The sequence below is a fragment of the Chiloscyllium plagiosum genome, unplaced genomic scaffold, assembly GCF_037043375.1.
Source record: "Chiloscyllium plagiosum isolate Xiang-an unplaced genomic scaffold, Cpla_swu_hap1 HiC_scaffold_2, whole genome shotgun sequence".
Classification (NCBI taxonomy): Eukaryota; Metazoa; Chordata; class Chondrichthyes; order Orectolobiformes; family Hemiscylliidae; genus Chiloscyllium; species Chiloscyllium plagiosum.
Genome location: NW_028270140.1, coordinates 32,583,931 through 32,597,925, shown reverse-complemented (window position 1 = coordinate 32,597,925; position 13,995 = coordinate 32,583,931). Strand labels below are relative to the sequence as shown.

Sequence of the window (13,995 nt, the reverse complement as noted above, 5' to 3'; positions counted from 1 at the left end):
TCAGCCCCGCTCAGCTTAGCTCAGCCCAGCCCAGCTCAGTTCAGCTCAGCCCAGCTCAGTTCAGCTCAGCCCAGCCCAGCCCAACTCAGCTCAACTCAGCCCAGCCCAGCCCAGCTCAGCCCAGCCCAGCCCAGCTCTGCCCAGCCCAGCTCAGCCCAGCCCAGCTCAGCCCAGCCCAGCTCAGCCCCGCTCAGCTGAGCTCAGCCCAGCCCAACTCAGTTCAGCTCAGCCCCGCTCAGCTCAGCTCAGCCCAGCCCAGCTCAGTCCAGCCCAGCCCAGCTCAGCTCAGCTCAGCCCAGCTCAGCCCAGCCCAGGCCAGCTCAATCCAGCTCAGCTCAGCTCACCCCAGCCCAGCTCAGCCCAGCCCAGTTCAGCCCAGTTCAGCTCAGCTCAGCTCAGCTCAGATCAGCTCAACAGACCCACCTGGGTGATAGCAACAGTTCTCTCAGATTTACTGTTACACAGCAACAAACCCACTTACAACTGGAATACCACTAAAAATGGCAGGTGATCTCTTTAAATGCTTACTTAAGGGCCTCAGTTGGGACCACCATGGGCATTCATGTCTTGGATGTGATCAGATTGGAGGCAGCAGTGTGATAGAGTGAAGCCATTTGAGAAGGCCCATGATTTGACGTCTTCTTCATTAGGTACTGGGGTGACTATAAGACATAGGAGTTTTCCTCTTACTCCACCTACAATTTATCACTTACCAAATATTGTAGTGGGTAGGCCACAGCTTTACAATTCCCAATGTGTGTTTTGATAGTGAATTCATAATTTAAATATATTAAATTTAGTAAATGGGATTCTTACATTATTGAAAACTTATTGGTTCCATCTGCCATTTCTATTGTATAGCAACAATACCATCACGGTTAAATCATTGGACTAATCATTTGGGCTGCTTATCCTCCTTCACAGCGGCTGTCTTAACTAGTTAAATAATTCTGGAAGTGGAAAATGTAATGATGAAACTGTGATCAGTTGTTGAAAAATGCCATTGAGTTCACAAATTTCCAGTAGCAGGTAAATCAGCCATCTTTACTCTGTCTGGTCTAACTGTAACTCCAGACTCACAGCAATTTGATTGACTCTTGACTGCCTTTTCAAAAAGACTACTAAGCATTTAGCTGTTCAGAATGTGGCTCATCATCATTTCCTCAAGGGCAGTTAGGAACAGGCAAGGAAGTGATGTCCACGTCCCACCAGTAGACAACAAAATATCACATCTGAATTAAAACAGAAAATATTGGAAGTTACTGATCTGAGAGAAGACAGAAACTAAGTTAATGTTTCAGCTCGATGGTTCATAAATTAGAATGAAGCCCTCACCCCAGAGCAATATCATTAACAAATTTTCCAGTGATTGTATTAAGATTCACCGAGATAATTTTGAAACTGTCAAGCATGAAATTCAACATGTTAAAACTTCAGTCATGCTGCCTCACAGCGCCAGGGACCCAAGTTCGATTCCAGCCACGGGTGACTGTGTGGAGTTTGCATGTTCTCCCTGTGTCTGTGTGGGTTTCCTCTGGGTGCTCCAATTTCCTCCCACAATCCAAAGATGTGCAGGTTAGGTGGATTGTCCATGGGAAATGCAGGATTACAGGGATAAGGTAAGGAGTTAGGTCTGGGTGGGATACTCTTTAGAGGGTTGGTGTGGACCTGATGGGCTGACTGGTCCGCTACCACGTTGTAAGGACCCTATGATTCAAAGATGAATCACAACTGGCTGAAAAGGAATCCCTGCTGCAGTATCACTCCCACCTGCAGGTGTCAGTATATCACCAGGTTTTTGAAGTGAAAGCTTTTCACCATCCTGTCACACATAACAATCTAGACTCACACATTGTAGGAGGAATTTAGGGGCAACATTGCATTGTGAAAAAAAAACACATTTTTATAATATATACAAGATTTCAAATAATGCACAACTACTTGGTATTACATAGTAATTACAGCCCAAAAACAGTATTCCAACCCAATTGCGCCAGTATGTCTGGTCCACATGTGCCTCCTCCCACTCCTCTTCATCTCATCTCAGTGGCATATTCTTTCTCTATCACCCTCGTATGTTTCTCTAGATGCCCCAAAAAGACATCAATACTTGTCAAATAGTCACTTGGTTGTACATAACTGGAGCATTGCTGAATCAAAGAGGAAAGTTACAAATAGAGAATCAATTTATATCGTGCGAAAATCAGAATCGACTTACGAGCCAATCAGCACCTTTTTCTCGTGCGGTATAAATTGTTGTGCTCCTTGAAATTTGGTATTCTTGTGTCTGTCTTGATGAGTACAAGATGAAAGGCTTTAACAGCGTGCCTTTTTCGCAGCCAAGTGTAGCTATTCATCTTGATCACTCCCTGTGGTATTGAGCCCCAGATACTCACTACTCTCTGGTTAAAGGAGAATTGCCAATTGGATTTATTGGTGACTATTTCATATTGATGGCCTTTAGTTTGGACTCTCCCACAAGGGGAAACAGCCACATCCACCCTGTCAAACCCTACTGTTTTTTTTTCAAACATTTCAGTTCACCCCTTACCTTTCTCATTTCTAGAAAGCTTTGAAGCATTCCTGATGGTTGTGACTTAACAGTTCTGGTATTGATTTAATAAATCTTGTTTGTGCCGTCTTCAGTGACCTTATTATCCTTTTGTGACATGGAGACCAAAATTGAGCACGGTATTCCAAGCATGGTCGAACAATGATTCTGAACAAGTTTAACATAACTTCAAGCTTCTCTATTTTATTCATTTGCAAATGAAAACTGGTGATTTGTTTCTATATAAATGAACTGGATGCAAGGAGTCATCACTTAAAGTTGTGGTTCTGCTTTTGAAAATCAAAACTTTAAGTGAATCACATATTCCCATTGGAATCAATACTGAAGATGGAGTTACGATCCTTCAGCTATTTTCTTGCCCAGAGAAACTAATGTACAATCTGAAATACTGTATCAAACATGTACCTAGAATTAATTTCCTAGCTGAAATAATTTGCAAAAGAAAATGCATCACTAAATGTTAGAAACATTTTTTTAAGGTAAGATAAGGCCTTATTTCTCTTTGAGAGGTCAATAATAGAAGGACCACACCTCAAGTATTTGGGAAAAGGATTAGAAAAGAGTTAAATCTTTTTTTTTGCCCAAAGGATTGTGGGAGTCTGGAATTCTTTGCCTGAAAGCTCCACCACTTCCTCTGGCAGCTCATTCCATACACATACCACCCTCTGTGTGAAGAAGTTGCCCCTTAGGTCTCTTTTATATCTTTCTCCTCTTACCCTAAACCTATGTCCTCTAGTTCTGGACTCCCCCCATCCCAGGGAAAAGACTTTGCCTATTTATCCTATCCATGCCCCTCATGATTTTATAAACCTCTATGAGGTCACCCCTCAGCCTTCAACGCTCCAGGGAAAACAACCCCAGCTTATTCAGCCGCTCCCTGTAGCTCAAATTCTGCAACCTGGCAACATGCTTGTACATCTTTTCTGAACTCTTTTAAGTTTCACAATATCCTTCTGATAGGAAGGCGACCAGAATTGCACACAGTATTCCAAAAGTGGCGAACCAACGTCCTGTACAGCCGCAATATGACCTCCCAATTCTCATACTCAATGCTCTGAGCAATAAAGGCAAGCATACGAAAAGCCTTCTTCACTATCTCCTGCAACTCCACTTTCAAGGAGCTATGAACCTGCACTCGCAACATTTAAAAGGCATCTGGACGGGTATATGAATAGGAAGAGTTTAGAGGGATATGGGCCAAGCGCTGGCAAATGGGACTAGATTATGATTTGGAGATGCCGTTGTTGGACTGGGGTGTACAAAGTTAAAAATCACACAACAGGTTATAGTCCAACAGGTTTAATTGAAAGCACACTAGCTTTCAGATGAAGGAGCGTCGCTCCGAAAGCTAGTGTGCTTCCAATTAAACCTGTTGGACTATAATCTGGTGTTGTGTGATTTTTAACTTGGAACTAGATTAGATTGGGATATCTGGTCAGCATGGACGGGTTGGACTGAAGGGTCTGTTTCCACGCAGTACATCTCTATGACATTATGACTCTAATTGCGCTCACCTACTGTATTGCCATACATTTACGCTGACCAGGCTCCATCTGATGGAAGGCATGGCTGGTGCAGGTAGCAGAAAAAGTTCCAAGACTACTTGCATTGAGAATTGTTCACCACTAGTTGGAGCCCTGGACTTCTGTGTAAGTTCAGAATGGGAGCCAGGAGTCTAGAATCATCAGCATGGAAACAAAACCTTTAGTCCAACCACTCCACACTGACCATGTTTCCAAACTAAACTAACCCCACTTACCTGCATTTGCCAAATATCCCTCCAAGCCTTTCCCATTCATGCACTTATCCAAATGTATTTTAAAAGTTGTAACTGTATCTGCATCCACCACTTCCTCTGGCAGTTCATTCCACCCACGAACCACACTCTGTGTTAAAAGAACATTGCCCCTCATGTCCTTTGTAAAACTTTCTCATCTCATTTTAAAAGTATACCCCCTAGTTTTGAACTCCCCCACCCTCGGCAAAAGACCCTTGTTCTTCACCTTATCCATGACCCTCATGATTTTATAAGCCTCTATAAGGCCATCCCTCAACCTCTCAAGCTCCACTGGATAAAGTCCCAGCCTATCCAGCCAATTTTTCTAACTCAAACCCTCCATTCCCAGCAACATCCTGGTATGTATTTTCTGAACCGTCTCCAATTTATTAATAACTTTCCTATGACATGGCAACCAACACTGCCCTCTAGAAGTGACCTCACCAAGGTCCTGTACAACCTCAACATGACATCCCAACTCATATGCTCAAAGGTCTGAGCAATGTAGGCAAGCGTGCTAAATGCTTTCTTAACCATCCTGCCTACCTGTTCTACAACATTACCCAGGGCCCTGCTTTTAATTATATAAGACCTGCCCTTGTTGTTTTACCAAAATGCAATGCCTCGCATTTATCCAAATTAAACTCTACTCAGCCCTTCAACTTAATTGATCAAGATCTCAAGTCAAGTTCTTTAACTAATTGTAACAGGATAAAGACAAATTGCTGATCAACATCTCTTTGTAAATTTAGATAACCTCTACACTGTCCACTATACCACCAATTTGTGAACAAGTTCCTATTGTCAGTTAACCAGAGTTCTGTTAAAAGTGTGAGATCATCTGGATTTTTTTACATAACAAGGAAACCACAATTTACCCAAAACCGGCCTAATATAGGTCAAGAAAAGCGGGCAGCGGAAGAACAGACCCTGAGGACTAAGCTAAGAACAGAGGGCAGGAGACAAAACCAGGTGAGGCAAGGGCAGGAAATAATGCCACAGGGCAAAGTGGGAAGCAAGTTGTAAAAACAAAGCTGGGGGTATGTCAGGAAGTAAGGGTGGGAAGCAAGGCCATTAGACAAATGTGAGAGTGACTGAGGGTGAGGGCAGTAGAGATGTGGGAAAGTTCATCTGCTGACACAGGGAAGCATTGATAAATTGGAACTGCTGACAATAAGTGGATATATTGCCCTCAGTTTATCAACAACCTTACAGTAAAACAACATAGTGAGTTACTGTTAAGCAGGACTTAAATGTAGGGTCAAGCCCTTTGACTAATTGTAAGGATAAACAAAAAAATTGCTGATACCCTTTAAAAGAGATTATTGCAGTAATATGAAGTTATGGATATGTTTTCAGCTAAGATTGTCACATTGCTTCAGAGGGTCAGCATCTGCCATGGTCCAGTAATTCACCCCATCCTAATTTATATCAGACCTTCCTCACCAAGTTGTCAATTACCAGTTTACATTGTCAGAAGGACTTTGGAATTAGACCCATGGCCTGGTACATTCTAACATCCATCAGTTTCATTTTATATATATTTAAACCGGATTCTGATTCACAAGTGCAGCAATCAAAGAGAATGATGAATCCTGTGAAATACAGACTAACATTACATGAAAGAGGAGGAGATGAAGAAACCTTTTTATTTAAAGATAGTGAGTGGTTCTGATTTGGATGTGTTGGCTGAAAGCGTGAAAGAAGCAGATTCAGTAATAACTTTCAAAGACAATTGAATAAATACTTGAAAAGGAAAAAGAAATGGTAGTGCTGTGGGCAAGAACAGTGAAGACTGAGAGGAACTGGATTGGTCTTTTAAAGGCCCAGTGGACCCAATAGCCTCCTTCTGTGCAGCCTTAACTAAAGCTCATTCTTATTGAACTGGTGCAAGTGCCAATTTATTGCTATTAACTGTTGGATTGTGAAAATATGAAAATATATTCAATATGTGTTGTGCAGGAAGATAAAGTTACTTTGTGTTTATTTTAAATTTTCACTTTTCTTATTAATTTCTTGCAGCCCAAGGTTCTGAAACTGCTGGGAATGGAGGTATGTTAACACCATCAATGTCTGTTCCTTTATTCAAGGAGGTCGACTTGGTTTATACAAGAGGGGTTTGGATATTCACCAATGGCAAAGTTTCAATACTGGACATCAGCGTGATTGCTGAGACAGTATCTCATCGAGAATTGTAAATACATCACAGAGGGCACATACTATGAAAATACCAATATGCCTGATTGCGTGGCATTGAGGCAATAACACTTACTTAGAAACATCAGCAAATTTGAGATAATGATGATTTTCCCTCATTACCTCAAGTTTTTGAATTAAATGTTCAACCTGTCTCTATGACTCATCTTTTAAAGCAACAAGGACAGTCTCATACATAAAATAGTTAGTGTGAGTTTTTAAGATATCAGCCAATTATATCTGCAGGAATATATATTCAAGAGTATTGAAATGTAGTTTTGCCCTTCTAATAATCCCACTGGGACCAAATTTTGAAATTCAGTTAATTTTAATTTTTGTTATTGAATATTCCAACCCTTGATCTATAAAACTAAACCACACATTAGAAAATAGTGGAATACGCAGCCTGAGGAAAAAAGTTTGTAGTAACTCGGTCATTACTGAGTTATCAGTGTTTTTTGGCGTGGTAAGATGTATTGGATTTAACATTGTTTCCTTCTGGGTTCCCTTCATGCCTCTGAAGCCTCCCTCTCTTTCTCATTGCTGCTTTATGATCTGCATCCATTCCAATGCTGTTTCTATGTAACTGATGTTTTAGTCGCTATCGCTTCTTCAATCAATCCTCCATTCTTTCATTTCTTTGTGGTGAAATTTTTTTTCTCGTTGTGGTTTTACTCACTGAGTTTTTTTTAGAAGAATGCCTTAATCATAAGTTCCATGTTCACTGTATATTGTTAGTGTTTGAGAGATATTACCCATATGTTAAGAACCAGTTTTTATTTGTCTTTTCTTAAACATTAAAGTCTAGTAGTAAAAATAAGTAAGGTAAAAATAAATGTTATAAATGGTTATATAATCTTTACTTTTCTTTTCTTAAACATTAAAGTCTAGTAGTAAAATTGAATAAGGTACAATTAAATGTTATACATGTTTAAATATGACACGTATTCAGTGTGCCCAGATTCCCATTAGCTCTTTCTAAAATTAGCTTTATTTTTGGAAATGAAAATTCTAGGAATGTCAGAGAACTGCTTTCAGATGATATGGATGCTTACAGCATCCAGTTGAGGAGTGTATCTGTGTGTTACTAATAGATATTGCATTACAACAGGTAGATAACCTGTTCAAGTATTTTATAAACCTTTTATTATGTGGTCTCATTAGATCAGTTAGCTAGATGGTTAGCATATGATTCAGAGTCACCATCAACAGTGTAGGTTCAATTCTAGCTCTGGCTGATGTCAGCTTGGAACCTGCCTCCTTGCTCCGTTCCCTGAGAGTGGAAGGCAATGGCAAGTCAGCGCTGGCAAAACTGAGCAAGAAAAGCACCTCAGGATGAAGCATCTGGAAGCAATGGGCCGTCAGGACAGAGCACTCAAAACAATGACCCCAGCTCTCTCTTGTAAATGATAGTTCCCCAAATATTACAAGACTTACAAATGCAGGAAATATTCAACAGGTCAGGCAGCAGCTGTGGAGAGAGAAACAAAGTTGATGTTTGGTGCCTTTATGACTCTATGTCAGGCCTTCCTGCTGTCCAGGTCCCAACCACCTTCAAAACCTTCATCTCTAACGTTTCTAATTCTGATGGAAGGTTGTGGTAATGTTGTTTCTGTCTTCAGCACATTTCCAGCATTTTTCATTGTTATTGTGTGTATTAAGCTAAGTTAATGAAATAGAATTTGAATTGTATTATTACAAACAGACTTTTTCAGTTCTCAGATCAAATACTGTCCTAACTTAAAGCCCCACACTCTACAACATTAGAATCTGTACATCACAAATCCTGAGAAACAGGGTTGCCAACTCTGTGAGGGGCATTTTCCTGAATGGTATGACTGTCTCTATTTGCCTGCCTTATATTCTCGCTATTGGGTATGTGTAATGTCAATCCTCATGATACCCTGCCTTCACACCTCCTGTTTGGAAGAATCTTGACTATCAATCAATCAGCCTTTAATCCTCCCCTCCTTTTCTTTCTTCACTGACCTTCTGCTTGCTCAGGATTGGATGCAATGTTGCACCAGTCACCTCTACTGCAAGCAGCAGCATTTTCTGTACCAGATTACATTGCCAACTCTAGGTTGACACTTGGTAAAGTTCTGACCTTATCCAGAGGATGTATCACAAATCTTGCTGGTATTGCTGTAAGAGTCATTGTCCTCAGGTGAGGACTGTCTGCCTCTTCCATCCTTTTGGATGAGAGGGCTGTTGTGCTGTATCACCACCAGAGGGAGCTGAATGATGCCCACACTTAGTTTAGCACATCGGCCAAGGTAAAATACCAAGATATGCCCATTGACGTGCATTATAGCTGCTTGGAGGCATAAATGAGAGCCGACGACAGGGTGGAACAGGGTGAGTACACTCAAAACAAAAGTGTGTGACTGACATTGATTCATTGATTCATTGGGTTCAAGTCCCATCACAGAAATACCCATGTACTCTTCCATATCAGAGCTAATAAACAAAAGAATAAAACCAAGAGGTTTATTTTAACACCCTTATGGTTGGTCTCCCGGGTATCTATTCCAGTAATGTCCAAGAGATCAGTCATCAATTCCTGGCAGTTCTTTGGCAGCCCCGACTGACAATGTGTGACATCTCAAGCGTAGTGATTCCGTAGAGCTGTCATTTTGCTGATGAATGTTCTCTTGTCAAATAAACAGGAAGAGCCTCCCATGCGAAGAGGCAGAAAGACAACAAAGAAAAGGGAGGAAGATGTGGACATTGACTTGGACGACCCCGAGATCAATCACTTCCCCTATCCTTTCCATGAGCTGATGCTCTGGGCTGTCTTGATGAAGCGGCAGAAGATGGCGCTGTTCTTCTGGCAGCACGGCGAGGAAGCCATGGCCAAGGCTCTCGTCGCTTGCAAGCTCTGCAAAGCCATGGCCCATGAGGCCTCCGAGAACGACATGGTTGATGATATCTCGCAAGAATTAAACCATAACTCCAGGTTTGTTCCTGATTGCTTCACAAAGCGGCAACACATAACATGGCTGGCTGTGTGCACAAGGCCTCGCCTTTATGTTTATTCCTCCGTTCTTCTGAGGGAAAGCAAGAGAAGGGGAGAGAAAGGCACTGGAGTGGATGAGAGGGAGAGGAAAGCACAAAAAGAAATAAGAGCATAAGCAAAAACCCCTAGGAGAGGCCATTCAGCCCTTTGTGTCAAGATTAGAGTACTGCTGGAAAAGCACAGCACATCAGGCAGCATCTGAGGAGCAGGAAAATCGATGTTTCGGGCGGAAGGGGCTTTTGCCCGAAACATCGAGTTTCCTGCTTCTCGGATGCTGCCTGACCTGCTGTGCTTTTCCAGCACCATTCTAATCTTGACTCTAATCTCCAGCATCTGCAGTACCCACTTCTGCCTATTCAGCCCTATGAGCCTGTTCTGCCATTCAATAGGATCAAGGCTGATCTTTGAACTCAAATCTTATTGTCCCTCCTCCATCCCAGATCCCATGATTCCCTTAGGAAGTCAAACAATACTACTTCTACATTTTATGGTCAATCTGTGGACCTTACTTACCTTTTTAAGTGGAATGAAACCAAATCACCATTAAATCTATGCTTCTCTTAAGGGTAGAGTCACAATTCTTTTAACACGGCTGTGTTGCTATGAATCTCTCTAGTGGCCACCTTCAACACCCTTTCCAAAGCCTGAATATCACTGACCACCTGACCTTGCTTTACATGCTAACCTTGCTGACATTCTCCTTGAGAGTGGGGCATTTTAGATGTAACTCTCATCCTCTGCCATTTAGCCCATATCTAACTGTCAATAAGAAGCAGATCAGCTCATTTTTGTTTCAGTTTGATACCAATCCCGAGGAGGCAGAGGAACTGGATGTTAAAGGGTGAATCAGTGAGATAGTGGCGGGAGTGTTATGTCCCCCAGGGTTGTTGTTGATGACAGTGCAGTTCAGGAAGGCTGTGGGTAGATGGACAATAAAGGAAATCATAACCTGCCTTATGCCCATCATCCAGGAAACATACATAAAGGATGGCAGGGTGACAGAGGGCTCCTGTCAATCTGGAGCATTGTGCAAGTCAGCACCAACAAGACTGAAGGCTATTGATTAAAAAGGTCTTTATCTCGTGGAGGACTAGAATCTGAAGAGGTGGATGTTTAGTGGGTTATCCCAAACTCTGATCTGACACTATTCCAGGTACAATACTACACTTAGTCTGGACACCACACCTTAGGAACGATAATGGATTGGCTTGCAGATTCACCAGAATAATACCAGTCTAAATTACAAGGACAGGCTAATAGACTTGGTTTGCATACCCCTGGTTATAAAAGACTAGGAGATGATGTAACTGGCATGTTATGATAATCAAAAGAGTTGATCGGGTAGTTGGAGAGAAACCATTTCCCTTGGTGGTAATGAATCCTGGAAACAGATTAAAAATCGAGTGAGGTTATTCAGGTAATCAGAGGAAGCATTTCATGCAGATAGGTTTTGAAGTTGTTGGGGATGTTCGAGGGTTTTGAGAAGATTTGTAGATGGGGGTTTGCTCACTAAGCTGGAAGATTCTTTATCAGACGTTTGTTACCATACTAGGTAACATCATCAGTGAGCCTCCGGAGGAAGCACAGGCTGTATGGTCCACTCTCTATTTATGTGTTTAGATTTCCTTGAGTTGGTGATGTTATTTCCTGTGGTGATGTCATTTCCTGACCTTTTTCTCAGAGGGTAGTAAATGGGATCGAAGTCAATGTGTTTATTGATAGAGTTCTGGTTAGAATGCCATGCTTCTAGGAATTCTCGTGCGTGCCTCTGTTTAGCTTGTCCTAGGATGGATGTGTCGTCCCAGTCGAAGTGGTGTCCTTCCTCATCTGTATGTGAGGATACTAGTGAGAGAGGGTCATGTCTTTTTGTGGCTAGTTGATGTTCATGTATCCTGGTGGCTAGTTTTCTGCCTGTTTGTCCAATGTAGTGTTTGTTACAGTTCTTCCAAGGTATTTTGTAAACGACATTAGTTTTGCTTGTTGCCTGTATAGGGTCTTTTCTGTTCATTAGCTGCTGTTAAGTGTGTTGGTGGGTTTGTGGGCTACTATGATGTCAAGGTGTATGAGTAGTCTGGCAGTCATTTCCGAGATGTCTTTGATGTAGGGCAGAGTGGCTCGGGTTTCTGGATGTGTTTTGTCTGCTTATTTGGATTTGTTGCTGAGAAATTGGCAGACTATATTCATTGGGTACCCATTCTTTTTGAATACACTGTAAAGGTGATTTTCCTCTGCACTGTCTGAAGTTCCCAATTGGCTGTTCGCTCTACTGCGACATCAAGGAATTGCAGTTTGTTGTTGTTTTCCTCCTCTTTAGGGAATTTTACGCCAGTAAGCATATTATTGATGATCTTGAAGGTTTCCCCTAATTTGTTTTGTTTAGTCATGACAGAGATGTCATTAACGTAGCAGACCCAAAGTTTGTGTTGGATGGTTGGCAGAGCTGTTTGTTCAAGTCTCTGCATTACTGCCTCTGCTAAGAATCCTGATATCAGAGATCCCATGGGTGTTCCATTGGTTTGTCTGTAGGTTTTGTTGTTGAAGATGAAGTGGGTGATAAGGCATAGGTCCACTAGCTTGACAATGTTGTCCTTGCTGATGAAGTCGGTGGTGCTTGGTATATGTGTCTTTAGGTCTTCTAATAGTGTAGTCAGTGTTTCCTTGGCCAGGTTAATGTTGATGGATGTGAACAGGGCTGTTTTTGTCAAAGGAGACCATTATTTCATCCTCTTCTATCTTGGTGCCTTTGATGGTCTTCAGGAATTCTTGGGTGAAGTGGATGAAGTAGGGGGGGGTGGAGGGTCAATTGAAAATGTCAGAGCTGAGATTGTCAGGCATGGACATTAAGAGTTAGAGTATCAAGGCAGGTGAATGGAGTTAAGATGCAGATCAGGTATTATCAAATTGAAATGTGGATCAAGAAATTGAGGGGCTGAATGGCCTGCTATGTCAGTCCAGAAGGATGGAGGCTGTGGTGGTGTTGATACCTGAGATGAGAGTGATTGATATTCAAGGAAAAAACAAAAATGAGGCATAACTTTGCATGAAGTGGATTTGAACCAGCCCTCAGCTCAGTCTGACTGCATGTTGTTCCGTGTGTAGGGAGTTTGCTCAGCTTGCTGTCGAGCTCCTGGACCAGTCATACAAGCAGGAGGAGCAGATGGCTATGAAGCTGCTGACCTATGAGCTGAAGAACTGGAGTAACTCAACCTGCCTGCAACTGGCTGTAGCAGCTAAGCACCGAGACTTCATTGCTCACACCTGCAGCCAAATGCTACTCACTGACATGTGGATGGGGAGGCTCCGAATCCGCAAGAACTCAAGTCTGAAGGTGAGGACAAAGCAATGCAGGAAACTACCAGACAGAAGATTGCTCACAAATTTTATAGTGCGGAAATTGACCATTGGAATGGTCAAGTCCAAATATCTGCTGCCAATATCTAACTCGTACCAAATCCTACTCACCCATAAGACATAGGAGCAGAAGTTAGGCCATTAGATTCACCACTCTCTGGCTGGTTTTTCTCCTTATCGCCATTCTAAAAGGTTTTCCCTTTACTCTAAGGCTGTGCCCTCTGGTCCTAGTCTCTCCTACCAATGGAAACATCTTCCCAACATCTACTCTGTCCAGACCATTCAGTATTCTATATGTTTCAACTAAATCCCCCCCTCATCCTTCTAAACTGCATCGAGTTTAGACCCAAGTCTTCAAACGTTCCTCATATGTTCAGCTTTTCATTCCTGGGACCATTCTCGTGAACCTCCTCTGAACGCGCTCCAGGGCCAGTACATCCTTCCTGAGATATGGGGCCGAACTCTGCGCACAGTACTCCAAATGTGGTCTGACCAGAGCCTTATAGAGCCTCAGATGTACTTTCCTGCTTTTATATTCAAGTACTCTCAAATTAAATGCCATCACCCCTCTGCTTACTGGTATCACCCCAATTTTAAAATTCTCATCCTTTCAACGCTATCCAAACTTCACCTCCTCCCTCTTTGTGTAAGATCCTCTGTGTTCTTCCAATTCTGGCATCATGTATCATTGATTTTTTTTTTATTGCTCCACAATTGACACAAGCCTTCAGCTGCCGGATTGCCAACCACTTGGATTCCCTCTCGAAACTTCTCCCATTTTACAAAAGTCTTTAACCTCAGCATTAAAATTTTCACTTGATTTCTAACCTCAACATTTGAGGAAGAAGGTTTCAGATTGGAACGAGCCTTTGTATGAAAAAGTGCTTTAATCAGAAGTCTCAAAGCAAACCCTACCATTCCATCTGTCTTCTTATAACCATTTGGGTCCCAATGATACATCCCTTTTTGTGTTTGTCTTAATGTGATTCACCCAGAATTCATTCCTATTGCTCAATTCTCCCTGTCTCCTAAAACATCAAACTGTGGGGCAGCACTGTGGCTCAGTGGTTAGCACTGCTG

General features: G+C 42.1%; 1 protein-coding gene across 8 annotated transcripts in view; it reads left to right on the top strand.

Annotated features, from left to right (window-relative positions):
- The window catches only part of trpm3 (transient receptor potential cation channel, subfamily M, member 3), a 576,387-nt gene that overhangs the window by 526,681 nt on the left and 35,711 nt on the right, over positions 1-13,995 (top strand). For all 8 annotated transcript variants that reach the window (XM_043716548.2, XM_043716539.2, XM_087995868.1 and 5 more), the window contains 3 exons: positions 6,372-6,401; positions 9,215-9,504; positions 12,664-12,892. In XM_043716548.2, the coding sequence (XP_043572483.1) occupies positions 6,372-6,401; positions 9,215-9,504; positions 12,664-12,892 (549 nt within the window). The remainder of the gene's footprint in view (positions 1-6,371; positions 6,402-9,214; positions 9,505-12,663; positions 12,893-13,995) is intronic.